Source organism: Tinamus guttatus, unplaced genomic scaffold (assembly GCF_059628265.1).
Source record: "Tinamus guttatus ecotype Peru unplaced genomic scaffold, ASM5962826v1 Tinamus_guttatus_pri_ptg000990l, whole genome shotgun sequence".
Taxonomy (NCBI): domain Eukaryota; kingdom Metazoa; phylum Chordata; class Aves; order Tinamiformes; family Tinamidae; genus Tinamus; species Tinamus guttatus.
In genome coordinates this window covers 142,363-156,706 of record NW_028289524.1, presented here as the reverse complement: position 1 = coordinate 156,706, position 14,344 = coordinate 142,363, and the positions used below count along the sequence as shown (strand labels likewise).

General features: G+C 53.4%; 1 protein-coding gene and 1 pseudogene across 1 annotated transcript; both read left to right on the top strand.

Annotated features, from left to right (window-relative positions):
• LOC148590930 (ATPase family AAA domain-containing protein 2-like) overlaps positions 1-14,344 on the top strand; it is a 376,234-nt pseudogene that overhangs the window by 266,518 nt on the left and 95,372 nt on the right.
• Positions 11,546-12,337, top strand: LOC148590932 (olfactory receptor 14A16-like). The gene has a single exon (XM_088538293.1). It carries the CDS (start codon positions 11,546-11,548, stop codon positions 12,335-12,337), a length of 792 nt encoding a protein of 263 aa, XP_088394419.1.

Sequence of the window (14,344 nt, the reverse complement as noted above, 5' to 3'; positions counted from 1 at the left end):
ACGGAGACTTTTTCTCTAACAACCCTGAAGGCCCCAAGTTCACGAATTCTCACACCCTGCAAACAGAACAGAAGAGAAGAATTCTAAGCAGGCGAGGGGAACAGAGACCCAGACCTGGTCAGAGCATGTCCATGGGCCCTGCTCCCTCCTGGCATACAAAGGGACAAGATGGAGCCCTCTGGAAAGCTTGGAAGAAGTCTTGGAGAAGTCCTTTGGAAGAACATTCCAGGTGGTTTCCTCACCCTCCTCAACCCCTCTCAAAATTTCCTGTTAATCATCTCTCACATCTAAGAGATCCATAGGAAGGGGTTCCAAGAAGGGAGATTATCCTACTCCACCCATCCCCCCATAAAAAGGGGGGAGAAAAAAAAAAAGAAGGCCAGGCTCTCTCTTTGATATTTCACTCTGCCAGTGGGGTCTAGAGAAGGAAAAGAAAGTCTCCAACCACTCCCCAGAATGAGATTGGACTGGAAATTTGCCATCTCACTTTAGGGAAACATTATCCATTGCACTGCTGCGTTTTGGAGCATCCTTCTCCAAGGGATTTACTTTTGGTTTCAAGGAGGGGCAGAACCATTGCATCCAAAGGCACAGAGATGCCAGGACTGCTGAAACCATCAGGGAGGGATGGAGGGGAGGGACAGGAGGCCAGACCCACCGTGTTCTGCACCAGCTTCTCCACTATGTAGTCTGAAGCACCTTCCCAGATGAGCACAGCCGCTGGAAAAGCAAGGGAAAGGGCTGCCTGTCAGGCTCAAGGATGGGCAACTCACAGCCATCCAGCACACACCTCACCAAGGAGATGGCAGGAGCAGGCACCAACAAACAGCACCCCCTCCCCAAAATGACCCCCCTGCTGCGAGGGGCCGCAGTGCTGAGGTGGGCACTGCCGTCAGGCTGGAACCTGTGCCCTGAGCCCGGCAGCGCTCGGCACCTGGCACGGGCGGGAGGAGCCAGCGCTGCTGCCCCAGGACACACACGGCCACCAGAGCTGCTCCAGCTCCTTCCCCTGCCAGGAGCTCGGGTGGGTGATCCCCACTGTGAGGCCAGCAGGGACCCTCGGGACAGGGACTTCTGCCTGGGGACCCCGGGACTGCAGGGGCAGCATCAGGACTGGAGCCAGGAGTCCTGGTGGTCGCACTGGCACCACAGCTAGAGGGGACCATCAGCCTGGGCTCTGCCTGCTGCCACCAGCCCCTTCAGCCCCCTCAGGCTGGGGTTTCCCCAGCCGTGTTCACAGCTCATGATCTCTGTGACAGCTCCTGGAAAAGATCTCCTGAAGGCCTCACCTTCTGGGGGTACTTCTGGAACCACCTTGCCACGTCTTTTCCCGTGGCCACCCTTCCTGAGCGCCATCCTTCTCCTCCTCGCTCTGGGTCACCCTGCAGAGGGAGGTGATGAGGACAGAGCTCCTCTCCTCTTCCTCCACACACGTCGCACAGCACTAGGCTGCCCACGCTGCCCCTCGCCGGCTCCCGCTCGGAACCAGCAGCTCTTTGGAGCAGAGCAGAGCCAAGAGCAGCCCCAGTGCCTGCGCTCTCCCAGCTCTGCCGCGACGTGTGGGGAGAGGCCGGGCCGCGCGGGACAGGGCAGCTGTGGCTGTGACACGGGACGTCCCCTGTGACCTCAGCCCGTGTCACAGAGGGGAGCGGGCCCCTTGTGCCCAGGGCCTGGCCAGGGCTGGCCCTGCAGCGGGCAGGGGCTGCGAGGGGCGCTGGGGTTGCCCCTGCCCCACGCAGGCTCTGTCGCAGGGATGTCCCCCCGACGGGGCCCGGCCGGGCTGCACACTGAGCCTGTGCTCACCCGGCCACGGCCCCGCGTGGGGAACCTGCCTGCCAGGGAGGGCAGCGGCACCGCAGCGCGCTCGCCCCATGGCCACACAGCGCGGGCGGCTGCTGCCCCGGGGCAGGGAGCGCTGCCCACTGAGACCACAAAACCTCCAGCAGCTCCTTGCAGCCGCCCGAATGTTCTCCTGGGTGCTCCAACCAGCGGGTCCTTCCCTTGCCAGCTCCTGCAGAGCTGCAGGCCCCAGATCACTGAACACAGGGGCCTCATAGGGAACAGCTGCAGGGACCTGGCAGTGGGTCCAGCTTTTAAAAGGATCTGCAAGGCCCATCTGTAAGAAACAAGAGACATTCAAAGGTGGTCTGTAGACTTCTGTTTTGAATACACTCAGGTGTAGCGTGGGGCTGCCTAAGAGGACAAGGAAATGAAAGAAGGGAAAGCAACTCGTACCCACACGTAAATAACCTAGTGCTGAAGCAGGACTCAAGAACAAGGTTTTCAAAACTTCCCAGCTGTGCACTTCCCCACTAAATAGATGGCAAGGGTCAAAGTATTAGATCAGCTAAGGCAAAGAGGAAGTCTTTTGAAACATCAACTTCAGGAACAGGATCCTCTTACCTTAAAAAAAAAAAAAAAAAACCCTATGTGGGGCCCTCAGGGGGTTACGGAGGCTCCTAGGAGTAGGATTAACAAGGGGTCCTCAAGGGTGGGGGGGCACACTGGGGCTATGGGACAATTCTCGGGGCCGTTGGGGAGCACCGAGGAGTGGGGGAGCTCCACAGCTGAGGGTCCATCAGGCCCTATGCAGGGCTCCAAGGAGGCACCCATAGGGTAGCACGGGGACCCCTAAGAGTGGAGGCCAGCCCTGAGGGGGCACTTGGTCTCTATTGTGGGGTTATGGGGGCTCCCAGTGGTGGCAGTGAGATGTTATGGGGGACACCTGTGTGTGAGGGTCATCCAAGAGGGACAGCAGGGCCCTATGGGCAGTCTCACAGGGTTCTGGGATTTTCCCTTGGGATTATGTGGGGCTCAGGGCAGCGGGAGAGTTATGGGGGTGCAGAGGTTGGGGGTACCCAAGGGTGGGAGTTCCAGGACTCCAGGGACTTCCAGGGCCTGGGGGTACCCAGAGTGCAGGAGGGGGCTAGGGGGCCACCAGGAGCCCTTGGGGCGCTGACTCGGATGCTGCCGACAGTGGCTGTCATCAGAGGGGAGTGGGACCATGTCAGGTCCCTGCAGGCAGCTGCCCAGCGGCCCCTGCATGTCCTGGCCCTGCCCGTGGAGCTCTCTGGGGACCAGCCCCTCTGCAGGCACCCATAGATGTCCCCCACCCATGCGCCCGCTGTGGGCGCCTTGCCCACGCTGCCGGCCATGCGGGCATCCCCAACGCCCAGGGACAGCCCTGGGCCCGCAGGGGCAGCGCCAGCACCTGCGGAACACCCTGCACCCATGGGAGCACTGCCAGCACCCACGGGTGACGCTCCCGCCGCAGGCGCCACCGCCAGCTCCGTGGCTCCCCCTTGTCCCTGCCATGAGCCCTCGCCAGCACCCACATGCACAGTGTGGAGTGGGGGCGACCCCTCTCCAGGCACCCACGGGTGCTGCAGAGGTGCAGGTCCCGTGGATCCCTGCCACCACCCGTGGGTGTCCCCACCCGCCCCATCCCAGCCTGGCCCCCGCTACAGGCCATGGCAGCCAATAAACTCTTGGTGGGTCGCACGCGAAGCCTGGATGGTGATTTTGGGGGAGTGCTGGAGGGGCAGATGCCTGGGCCCCCCGTTGGGCTGCAGAGCACCCTCTGGGTGCTGTGGCATGGGGTGGGGTGGGCACGGAGCCCGGTCACGCAGCCCAGGCTGGAGCCGGCGACACCGCCGCATCGTGCGGCACCGCGCAGGGCTGCGCCTGCCCTCGCGGGCGCTGCACACACGGGCCTTGCAGCGGGGCTGCGTGTGCGGCGCACGCGCATCCGGCATGCACTGCGCGTGTGCTGCGTGCGCCTCTTGCAGGTGTGCTGTGTGCGCCGTGCATCCGCTGCAGTGTCTAACACACACATTTTGCATGGGTTGCACACACGTTGCACACGCGTTGCACACACGTTGCCCATGGGTTTTGCACACATCGCACGTGCATTTTCCTTGCGTTCTGTGTGTGTTGCCCGTGCATTGCCCACCATTTTGCATGTGTTGTGCGTGTTGCACAGTGCACCAAGCAGCATAGAGCCCATCTCTGTGTCTGTCTCTTTAATGTTCATGCTTGCAGTGGCAAAAACATCTGTCCCTGTGAAGAACCCTCACCAGATGTGATAGAGCAGAATCTAAACCCGCCAAACAGAGTAAAAATATTTGTAAAAAAATAGGAAATGATGTCCTGTAGCATCAGTTGTGCCCTAGCACAGGTTTAGGGTGGAGAGGCCCTGGTTGCTCCCAGAACAGCCAGCTGGAGCTGAGGCTGAGGAGCTGAACAAAGGTCGTCCTGAGAGGAAGAAAATAAGTTTGTCTGTATTGTTGGTGGACTGGGGCCATGGCCAGTTCCCTGTGGGACACCAGGGGTATTTCTTACTCGGGATGTGCTGCCCAGGTCTTTTTCACTCTTTTCTTGTTTTCAGCATAATTAAAACTCTGCAGCATCATAGCATGTGCTCATTACATTGCCATCTGCAGACCCCTGCACTGGGGGACCCTCCTGGACAGCAGAGTGTGTGCCACAATGACATCAGTGGTTTGGGGCTGTGGCTTTCTCCACACTGGGAACACATTCTACATTCCACTCTGCCAAGGCAATGTGGGATTCCCCAGATCCTCAAGCTCTGCTGCTCAGACTCCTACCTCAGGGAAGATGGGGTTATCGTAGCTAGTGCTTCTCTAGGCTTTGGATGCTTCGTTTTCACTGAGCTGTCCTAGATGCAGATGTTTGTGGTTGTGCTGAGGATCCCCTCTGAGCAGGGCCGGCACAAAACCCTTTCCATGTGCCTCCTGTACCTGACTGTGCTCTCCCTGTTTGTTAGCACTACAATATTTGGCCACCTGAAGCCTCCCGCCATCTCCCCCATAGCTCTGGATTGGAAGGTGGATCCAGTACTGAACTCCCTCATCTACAACATAAGGAAAAAGGAGCTCGAGGAGGCACTGAGGAAACTTTTTCAGTTGATGTTTCAGCAGCAGCAAGACATCCATCTCTCTTTGCAAGTGATCTCCCTGCTCTTTCAGGTAACATTTGTGGTTTGGCTGTGCCATGTGTGATAAGCGTGTTTGTACACAAATACATGAATTCTTCTCTGTCCTTCAGAGGCCTGAATCTCTTCTGTCTGTCTCAGAGGCCTTCTGTCCATCTGCTTCTCACTGTGTCAGAACTGGCTTCCCAAGTAGCATCTTTGTAATAAAAGGGGTTTTTCTTAGCACTGTGCCTGAAGGTTGGGCTCTTCCTCCCAAACTGGAGTCAAGAGTGGACTTGGGGAACTGCACCCAAAAAGCCCCTCTGGCTGTGCCTGGGTTTTGCATGGGCCAAGGAGCATCAGCTCATACAGTTAGGAGATGCTGTGAAAGGAAAATTGATAAAATCATCTATTCGTCTCATTCTCAGGTCCCTGAGGCTTTTTGAGCGGGATTTTTTTTTTTTTTTTTGCATTTTTGAGCTGGAGGATGATGTTACTCTCAATAGAGATCAAATCCTGCTGAATCCTTTGCAGCCCTCCAACACCATCTCCATACCCTCAGCATCTCTGCTAATTCCTCTTGCATCTCTGAGATGTCATAGCTGTGCCATGAGACAGCAGAGCCTTTCCGGAGGGCAGGTGGCAACCTGGCAGGACAATAAAGGGAAAAAGCCAAAGGACCATTAGCACTAAAGATGGGTTGTCCTTAAGCAAGACTCAGATCAGTTTCCAGACCTATGGATTGCAGTTCCTAGAGCTCCACAGGACAGAAGGAGTCTGGGGAAACCACAGTGCCATGCAGATCCCTCTGTTCCACAGCTTGAAGCATCAGTGTCTGAACCACAGCTGAAAACATCCAGCTGCAGAAAGCCGAGAGAAAGAACAGGAGCAGCATGGACAAGAGGAAACAAGGAGCAACAGCATGACCCTGCTGCCAAGGGGTGCAAGGAGAGGGACAGCGAGGCCTCCTGGAAAGCCTCTTACCCATCTGGGTATGCCACCTCACATCACAGGGCAGTCACCTTCAGTCCATGGATGGGGCCGCAGGAAACGTGCCTGTAACTGGAGCCATGTCCCTGTCCTGTGCTGGAGCTCTGGCTGCAGAGGAGGCAGCTCATGCCCTGCAGTTTCTTCTCCATCCCTGCCCACAGCTGTCCTTGCTGGCAGATCTTTCTCCCAGCGTCTTGTCCCTGCCACTGCTCGCAGATCCCATATCACCCACTCTGTGTTTAGTTCTGCCCTCCAGAAACCCCCAGGACTGGGCAGTGTCCAGGGGCAGCTCTGTGGTTGCAAGTCCTAAGGGGCAGGTTATGTAAATCTTACGGGGCCACAAAGGCCCTGTAGGCTAAGATGGGGGTGAAGTGGCTTGCTGAGATTTCTCACAAACCTATCAATCTTTCAGAGTGAAGGTTTAGGACTCCCAGCTCGTCAAAACAGAAAACCTCTTCCTTCAATCCCCCTGTCCAAATTAGGAAACAGAAAGTGTGGAGACCCAAAGGAAAGTTCCTTGCCTTTCAAGCAGCCCTTCTCTTCATCCTCCTCCTGAAAGGACCCCTCAGATGTGCCCTGTGCACGAGCTAGAGCTGTGAGCACCCTGCACTCGAGCAGCAGCTCTCAATGGAAGAAGGAACCTGCCCTGCTGGGTGGTCTCCTGTCACACAGAGCCTCTCCCCACAGCGCTGTGGGGAGCTCCCAGGCAGGCTGAGTGCTGACCCTCAGAGGTGGCAGTCACTGCTCTGGGCACACAGCACCCTGCGGTGCAGGGACACTGCTCTGAATCACAGCCCTGGCACGGGACAGATGCTATTGCTCTGATGGAGCAAGTGCGATAGCCAAATCCTTCTAGAAAACCAGGTGGTGGCCAGCAGGGGAACTTCCTTGGTCTCCTGAAATGGCCCTAGAGGCCCATTACTGGTAAAGCACCAAACACTGTGAAGCTAGGACACACGGAGATGCCAACAGTGCAAACTGCTAATGTGATTCACTGCAGGCATTTGATTCAGTGACATCCAAGTATGTCTGCAATGCCATGTCACATGCTTGATGTTTCTAGCACAACTTCATGGGTAACTTATGCCCTTCTGGCAGAACCACTGGCAAACTCCCCGCAGCCTCCTGGGCTTTCCTATATGTGTGGCATAAATAGAAGGCCCCTAACACCAAGGTCTCTGCTCTTGTGTCTGCAATTTCAAACCCTTCTTACTCCTTTCCCCATGACCATCTTCTCATCCTTCCAGATAATATAAACGAGGATTGGGCTAACGATGGCCTTGGAGGGCTGGATCACAGGCTGCCCAGACCGGAGGAGCACCTAGTCCTGCCTGGAGAGGCATTCACTTCCGTCACAGGCCCCAAGGCGCTACAGATCATCTCAGCACCCATCTCCTCTCCTGCCATTCTGACAGCCCAGCTCTGCTTCTCCCTGGCCTTGACACTGCAGGGTGTGCTCTCTTAGTGGGAACCTCCTCTCACCGTTACATTGCCACCTGATATCCATGGCAGCATGGCTCTGCCCTGAAGTGGGGTCTTTGCACACACAGTTTGCAATAGCTCTTGGTAAGAGGTTTCTCTGTGACTAATCTGTTCTCTGTGACACAACTGAGGCTTTGCAGCCCAGATACATGTAAATATATGCAGCCTGTGGTAGAGGCAGGAGCAGATGGGCTTGTCCAAGTTGTCACAGGAATGAAATGTCATTGGAATGACTGAGATGTGGTGAGATCACTCACATGACTGGAAACAATGTTTGTAGGGTATAATCTCTTGAGCAGAGGGGTTGCTTTGTGTGAAGGCAAGGTTTTGGGAGGGTGCTTGTGGGTGCTCATCACAGTAGGGATGATACTATGATGGAAGCACAGACCACCTCAGCAGATCAAGGAAATCCTCTGCGGAACCTAAGAAAGCCTGTTGATCACAGGCCCTGGTTCTTGTCTAGGGGACTTTAATTCTCATGGCAAGACCTGGAAGGGCAAACAGCAGAGCACAGACAGTCTAAGAGGTTTCTGGGGGGCATCAAGGACAACTTCTTTGCATAACTGCCAGATGAGCTGATAAGGGAGATGCTTTCTTGTATGTGGAAATTTCAAACAAACACAAGCTGATCAGGGATGGGGAAGTATCAGCCTTGCCTATTGTGAACATGAACATGTGGAGTTCCGAATCCTGAGAAGAGTGAGGAAGGATGGTAGCAGCATAGACCTTGGACTCCAGAGGAGCAGACTTCCTGGCCTGTTCAGGGCATTGGTGGGGGATAGCGGTGGAGGCAGCTCTCAAGGGCCCAGAAGCTCAGGAAAAACCCAGCAGGTCTTTAAGGACAGTCTTGCCAAGCACAAGGATGGGCCATCCTGATACTAAAACTAGCAGACACCTCAGGGCAGCAACTTGGCCAAACAGGAACCTCGCACCTTAGCGCCAGGGGATTATGACAATGTAGAGAAGGAGGAAGAAGGGAAAGGCAAAGGCAAACTGTTAGGGAAGAAAAATCTCCCACAGGATTGAAACTTGAAGGGCAGGTCAAGAGCATGAAGATGAGCTGCTACGCCTTAAGAATCTTAAGAGTCTTAAGTAAGAATCCAAGACTAAAAAGGAAAATGCGTCCTCATTGCTAAATGGCACAGGGAACCTTATAGCAGCAGATGCAGATAGGTCTGAGGAACTCAACTCCTTGTTACCTTCCCTTTCCAAAGGCAAGGTCTCCCAGGTTGTTGTGCATTGAGTCAGGATTCCAGAGGAGACAAACAGCCAATACTGGATGATCTTAGTAAGGGGTTACCTGTTAGAGCTCAAACTACACTAGTCAATGGGAATGGGGGTACTGCAGCTGAGGATGTTGTGAGAGCTGACTGCTGCCACCGCAAGGCCACTCACTGTCATTTTTAAAAGCTTGTGGAGAGGAGGTGAAGTTCCAAGGAGTGTAGAAAGACAGTTATTCCGTATTCCATCCCTCTCCAGAAAAGGCCAACAGGGCCATCTGGGGAGCTGCAGGTAGAGCAGCCTCGCTTTGGTGAGGAGTGACTCATGCAGTAAGTAAGTCCTCCCAGACACACCTATGGAATGACAGAATCACTATGATTGTGAAAGACCTTCAGGATCATTGAGTCCAACCATAACCCCTCAGCACCATGCCTGTTTAAACTATGTCCCTTAGTCCCTCATCTACAGGTTTACTGAACACTGATCATTGCTATCTGATCATTGCTATCCCAGTCCCTGTTCATCTCATCTGGAGGGGTGAGCAGAAGCCAAGGAGATGAGAGTTACAATGGTTTGAGAGTGCAGAGACTAGAGCAGCAACCTTGGTGTGATCTTACTCCCCTTTATGCAGCACACATGAGTTAGATGAGATTGACTTTTCCAAAAGACAATGTGAGATTCATTTGCTTAGCCAGAGGAAGGAAATCCAAAATGCCTGGGGCTCTTGCCAAGCAATCACTCCAAAGCAGCATGGTTTTCCTTTACCTTCTGTACTGTATCTGCCAGAAACATTCCTGTGGCTGTGCTGGACACCAAATTCATTGACATGGTCCTTCCAGCATGTTACCTTGGCTTCATAAGGAATGGGGCACTAGTCACAGTTGGCATCTGGGGTCATTTCAGACGGCCAAGGCAATTCCACATCTGGTCCCCACCTGATCCCCTAGGATGATGCATCTCTCCCAGTTGCTCCATCAGAGCAAGCGAACACAGGCATATGCCTTAGATCAGCTCAGTCTCCTCCCTGTCACCAGGTATTTCTGTGAGCAACTGCCTCTCATCCTCCATCTCAAATGATTAAAATGTGAGCTTGGACAAGGAGTTTTCATGTAGACCACTACACTGTGTTTGCCTCGGTTTTGGCAAGGGGAATCTCATATTTGTGGAGTTCACAGTAGGAACTTGAATCCCACTCCATGCCAGGGGCCTCTAAACCAGCATAAGATGCCCAGATTGGCTCATCTGAATCAACATGTGAACCGTGTGTCAATGATCTCTGCTCTTGTCACACCTAGGTGTCCTGGCTAATTGAGAGATGCAAAACAGAGCTTCCAGAGGGGAACATTTCTACCTTTCATAGACAGTCATCATCTGATTAAAGAAATTGTAATGTTGGAATCCATCTGTCTGAACTGCTAAGAAAAGGATTGCAGGTTATTTAGTGTACATTTCCCAGGAGAAGGGAGCACAAGAGACAGAGAAATTGGTGAGTTCAGCTGGGCCTCTGCTCCTGAGCGGAGCCAGGCTCCAGGGACGGAGGCAGTTCGTGGCAGCCTGGCAGCACTGCCCAGAGACAGCCGAGTGCAGGAGCAGCTCCTGTGCCAAAAGCAGCAGGGCTGCGGGCACTGCCTGCTGCTGCGGACAGGAGAGGAGGGAAGGCAGCGAGAGGGGAACGGCAGTGTGGAGCGGGAGGACAGCGCAGAGCTCATTGTGGAAGTGAGCTCCCAGCCCCTTGCATGGTAAGTCTCTGGCTGCAGGGCAATGCTACTGAGCTTCCAGAGGGGTCTTCTGCACCCAGTCAACGCCATCACTTGATAGGTTTTGGGGCAATCGCTTTCCCACCATCTCCAATGCAGAGGCTGCTTCAGAGCAGGATTCCCTGCCTCAGCGTCACAGGGACAGGGCATCCTGCTTCCTTCTCCCGGGGATGCTGCAGGGCTGTGAAGCTGGGTGTGCACCCAGGTCTGCATGGGCTCTAATCCAGAGCAGTGTCCCTGTGCCTCAGGGTTGCTCCTTGCTTCCCTCCTGTCCATGCTGCTCCTGGTCTTCTCTTAGGCTCACTTGGGTGGAGAGGATTTCAGCTGCAGTTCAGATATCAATGCTGCAAGTTATGTGAAACAGGGGTCTGCACGGGAGTGTGGTTTTTAGGGTAACATGTAAGTGTGATCATCCTCCAGCTCAAAGCAGTGTGAGTGCAGGTCAGCTGGAACCTGGGGTAATAGAGATGCTCTTGCCACGCTGCCCCAAGTGATAGGGAAGCCTTTCCTCTCAGCACTCGCAGCAGAAAGGACAATGATTGCCGTCTTCAAGGAGTGCTGCCCAGGTGGTAGAGGGACATCTCAAAGAAAATAAATAATGTCAAAAAAAAAAAAAACTTTCTTCTACAATCCACATCCTTTAGAAATGGGTGTGAAGATGCTGAACAGCCCTGTTATGTGAAAAGTGATTTTACTGTGAGTGTCAGAATTACTCACTCCAATTCCCTCCACATTCCATGGGCAGTGGCCCCAAATCCTTACAACACACCCCTTCAGAACAAAACGAGGTTCAAGCCAGGTAAGTGTGCAGATGTCCCTTCCCCGTCCCCACCCCCTAATAAAGAGAGAATCAGTGTGATGTGTTTTTAATGAGAAATAGAATATTTTTAAAATTTACTGTTTTTTCTTTCTTTAAATATCTTTTCCTAAAATGCCACATCTTTTTTTTTTTTTTTTTCCTCCCAGGACAGTGCACTATGCCCTGAGATAGCAAATGTCCAACAGCAGCTCCTTCAGTGAGTTTCTCCTCCTGCCATTCTCAGACAGGAGGGAGCTGCAGCTCTTGCACTTCTCGCTCTTCCTGGCCATCTACCTGGCTGCCCTCCTGGCCAATGGCCTCATCATCACAGCTGTAGTCTGTGACCACCACCTCCACACCCCCATGTACTTCTTCCTCCTCAATCTCTCACTCCTCGACCTTGGTTTCATCTCCACCACTGTCCCCAAATCCATGGCCAATTCCCTGTGGAACACCAGGGCCATTACCTACTCAGGATGTTCTGCACAGTTCTTTATGTTTCTTATCTTCATAGTAGGAGAGTATTTCCTTCTCACAGTCATGGCCTATGACCGCTATGTTGCCATCTGCAGACCTCTGTATTATGGGACCCTCATGGACAGCAGAGCTTGTGTCAAAATGGCAGCAGCTGCCTGGAGTAGCAGTTTTGTCAATGCTGTCCTGCACACTGGGAACACATTTTCCTTATCACTCTGCCAAGGTAATGAGGTGGAGCAGTTCTTCTGTGAAATCCCCCAGCTCCTCAGGCTCTCCTGCTCTAATTCCTACCTCAGGGAAGTTGGAGTCCTTGTGATTGCTTTTTGTGTACACTCTGGGTGTTTCATTTTCATTGTGTTGTCCTACGTGCAGATCTTCAGAGCAGTGCTGAGGATCCCCTCTGAGCAGGGCCAGCACAAAGCCTTTTCCATGTGCCTCCCGCACCTGATTGTGGTCTCCCTGTTCATCAGCACAGGCATCTTTGCCTACCTAAAGCCTCCCTCCTTCTCCTCCCCAGCCGTGGATCTGGTGCTGGCTGTTCTGTATGCGGTGGTGACTCCAACAGAGAACCCCCTCATCTACAGCCTGAGGAACAGGGAGCTCAAGGATGCCCTGAGGAAAGTAATTTCATGGACATTATTTCGAAATGGTAATATTGGTGTTGCTCTCCACGTGTGAATCCCACTGTATCCTGTACCAGGACTGAGCAATATTTCTTTATGTTTATTAGATTTACTATTACTAGTATTTGTTAACATGCTGCTACACAAATGGTTGGATTTGTTCCTCCTTGAATTAGACTACTTTGTCTCATATGGTTTCCAAATAAATTGGTTTCTAAGTCTGCATCAGAGCTGGCCCCCTCACTCTGTCATTAAAAGCAGAAAGTTCCACCCAGTGCAGTGCCTGAAGGCTTCTCTTTAGAGGAAGCTGCTTTTAAGAATAGGCTCAAGGAATTTTACCCCAAAGGCCTTGCTTCACAGGGTTCTCCATGTGTTAAGGAGAAAATAGCTCAGAAATGTGTCATGAGCTCTGCATTTAGGACTCGCTCATTGGTGACCAGTGACTGTGGAAGGGATGAACCTTTCTGGAAAGGTGAAGAAGCAGCTCATGAGAGATGTTGTCTCTAAGCCTGTGGAGGAAAGGATGGGCATCAGCAGTGGTCAGCATGAATTAACCGAGGGAAAATCAAGCTGAATCAGTCTGAGAGTCTTCTAGGATGGAAGAACTAGCTGGATAGATGAGGGGAAATTGGTGCATGCTGTCTGCCTTGACTTCAGGAAAGTCTTGAACACTGTCTCCCATCATGGGCAAGGTCAAGAAGTGTGCATTTAGATGAGTGGACAGCAGCTGAATGGCAGAGCTCCATGGGTTGTGATCGGTGGTGCAGAGTCTAGCTGGAGGCCTGTAGCTCTTGGTGTTCCCCAGATGTCAATATTGGGTTCAGTCTTGTCCAGCTACTTGATTGATCACCTGGATGAAGGGGATGAGTGCACACTTAGCAAGTGTCCTTATGGTCCCAAGCTGGGAGCAGTGTCTGATACCCCACACCTCCGTGCAGCCATTCCGAGGGAAATGAACAGGCTGGAGAGTTGGGCCTCATGAAATTCAGGGTCCTACACCTAGGGAAGAATTACTGAATGCACTGGTACAGACTGGGGTTGACCTGCTGGAGGGCAGCTCTGCAGAGAAGGACCTGTGCCTCATCCTTATAGTGACTGGTACTCGTGTAGGATGAAAAGGCATCCAGGGTCAACTGAGATGTCCAAGGAAATCCATAGTGCCCTGGCACAGTTGTGGTGACCATGGACAAATGTTAGAAACAGGCAGGACCAGATGCAGCTCTGCAGAGAGGGACCTGGGTGTCATGTTGGATGACAAGTTGACCATGAGGCAGCAGTGTGCCCTCGTGGCCGAGAAGGCCAATGGGAGCCTGGGGTGCATTAAGAAGAGCGTCTCCAGCAGGTCGAGGGAGGGGATCCTGCCCCTCTACTCAGCCCTGGTGAGGCCACATCTGGAGTATTGTGTCCAGTTCTGGACCCCACAGGACAAGAGGGATGTGGAGCTGCTGCAGAGAGTCCAGAGCAGGGCCACAAGGATGATCAGGGGCCTGGAACATCTGCCCTATGAGGAGAGACTGAGGGAGCTGGACCTGTTCAGCCTGGAGAAGAGAAGGCTGAGAGGGGACCTGAGCAGTATCTAGAAGTACCTCAAGGGAGGCAATGAGGAGGACGGTGCTGGCCTCTTTTCAGTGGTGGCCACCAACAGAACTAGAGGTAATAGCCACAAACTGAAACACCAAAAGATCCACATGAACTTAAGGAAAAATTTTTTAACAGTGAGGGTGATGGAGCACTGGAACAGGCTGCCCAGAGAGGCTGTGGAGTCTCCTTCTCTGGAGATCTTCAAAACCCACTTGGATGCAGTCCTGTGCCACGTGCTCTAGGTGACCCTGTGTGTGCAGGGTGGTTGGACTAGATGACCTCTAGAGGTGCCTTCCAATCTTAAGTATTCTATGATTCTATGATTCTATGACTCTGAGTAGGGGTGTCCTTTCCTCCATGCTTTGCCCCGGTCTCCTGCTGCGTCAGTGTGTGGGCGGGGGGTGTTCAAGGCCAAGGGCAGCACACCTTGTGTCCCTGGGGGAAAGCAGGCAAGGAGACCCTGTGGCCATGAGCAAGAAGT

Bases quoted from the DNA above. Each gene is read 5' to 3' on its own strand.
- LOC148590932 (XM_088538293.1), top strand. From the start codon at position 11,546: ATGTACTTCTTCCTCCTCAATCTCTCACTCCTCGACCTTGGTTTCATC.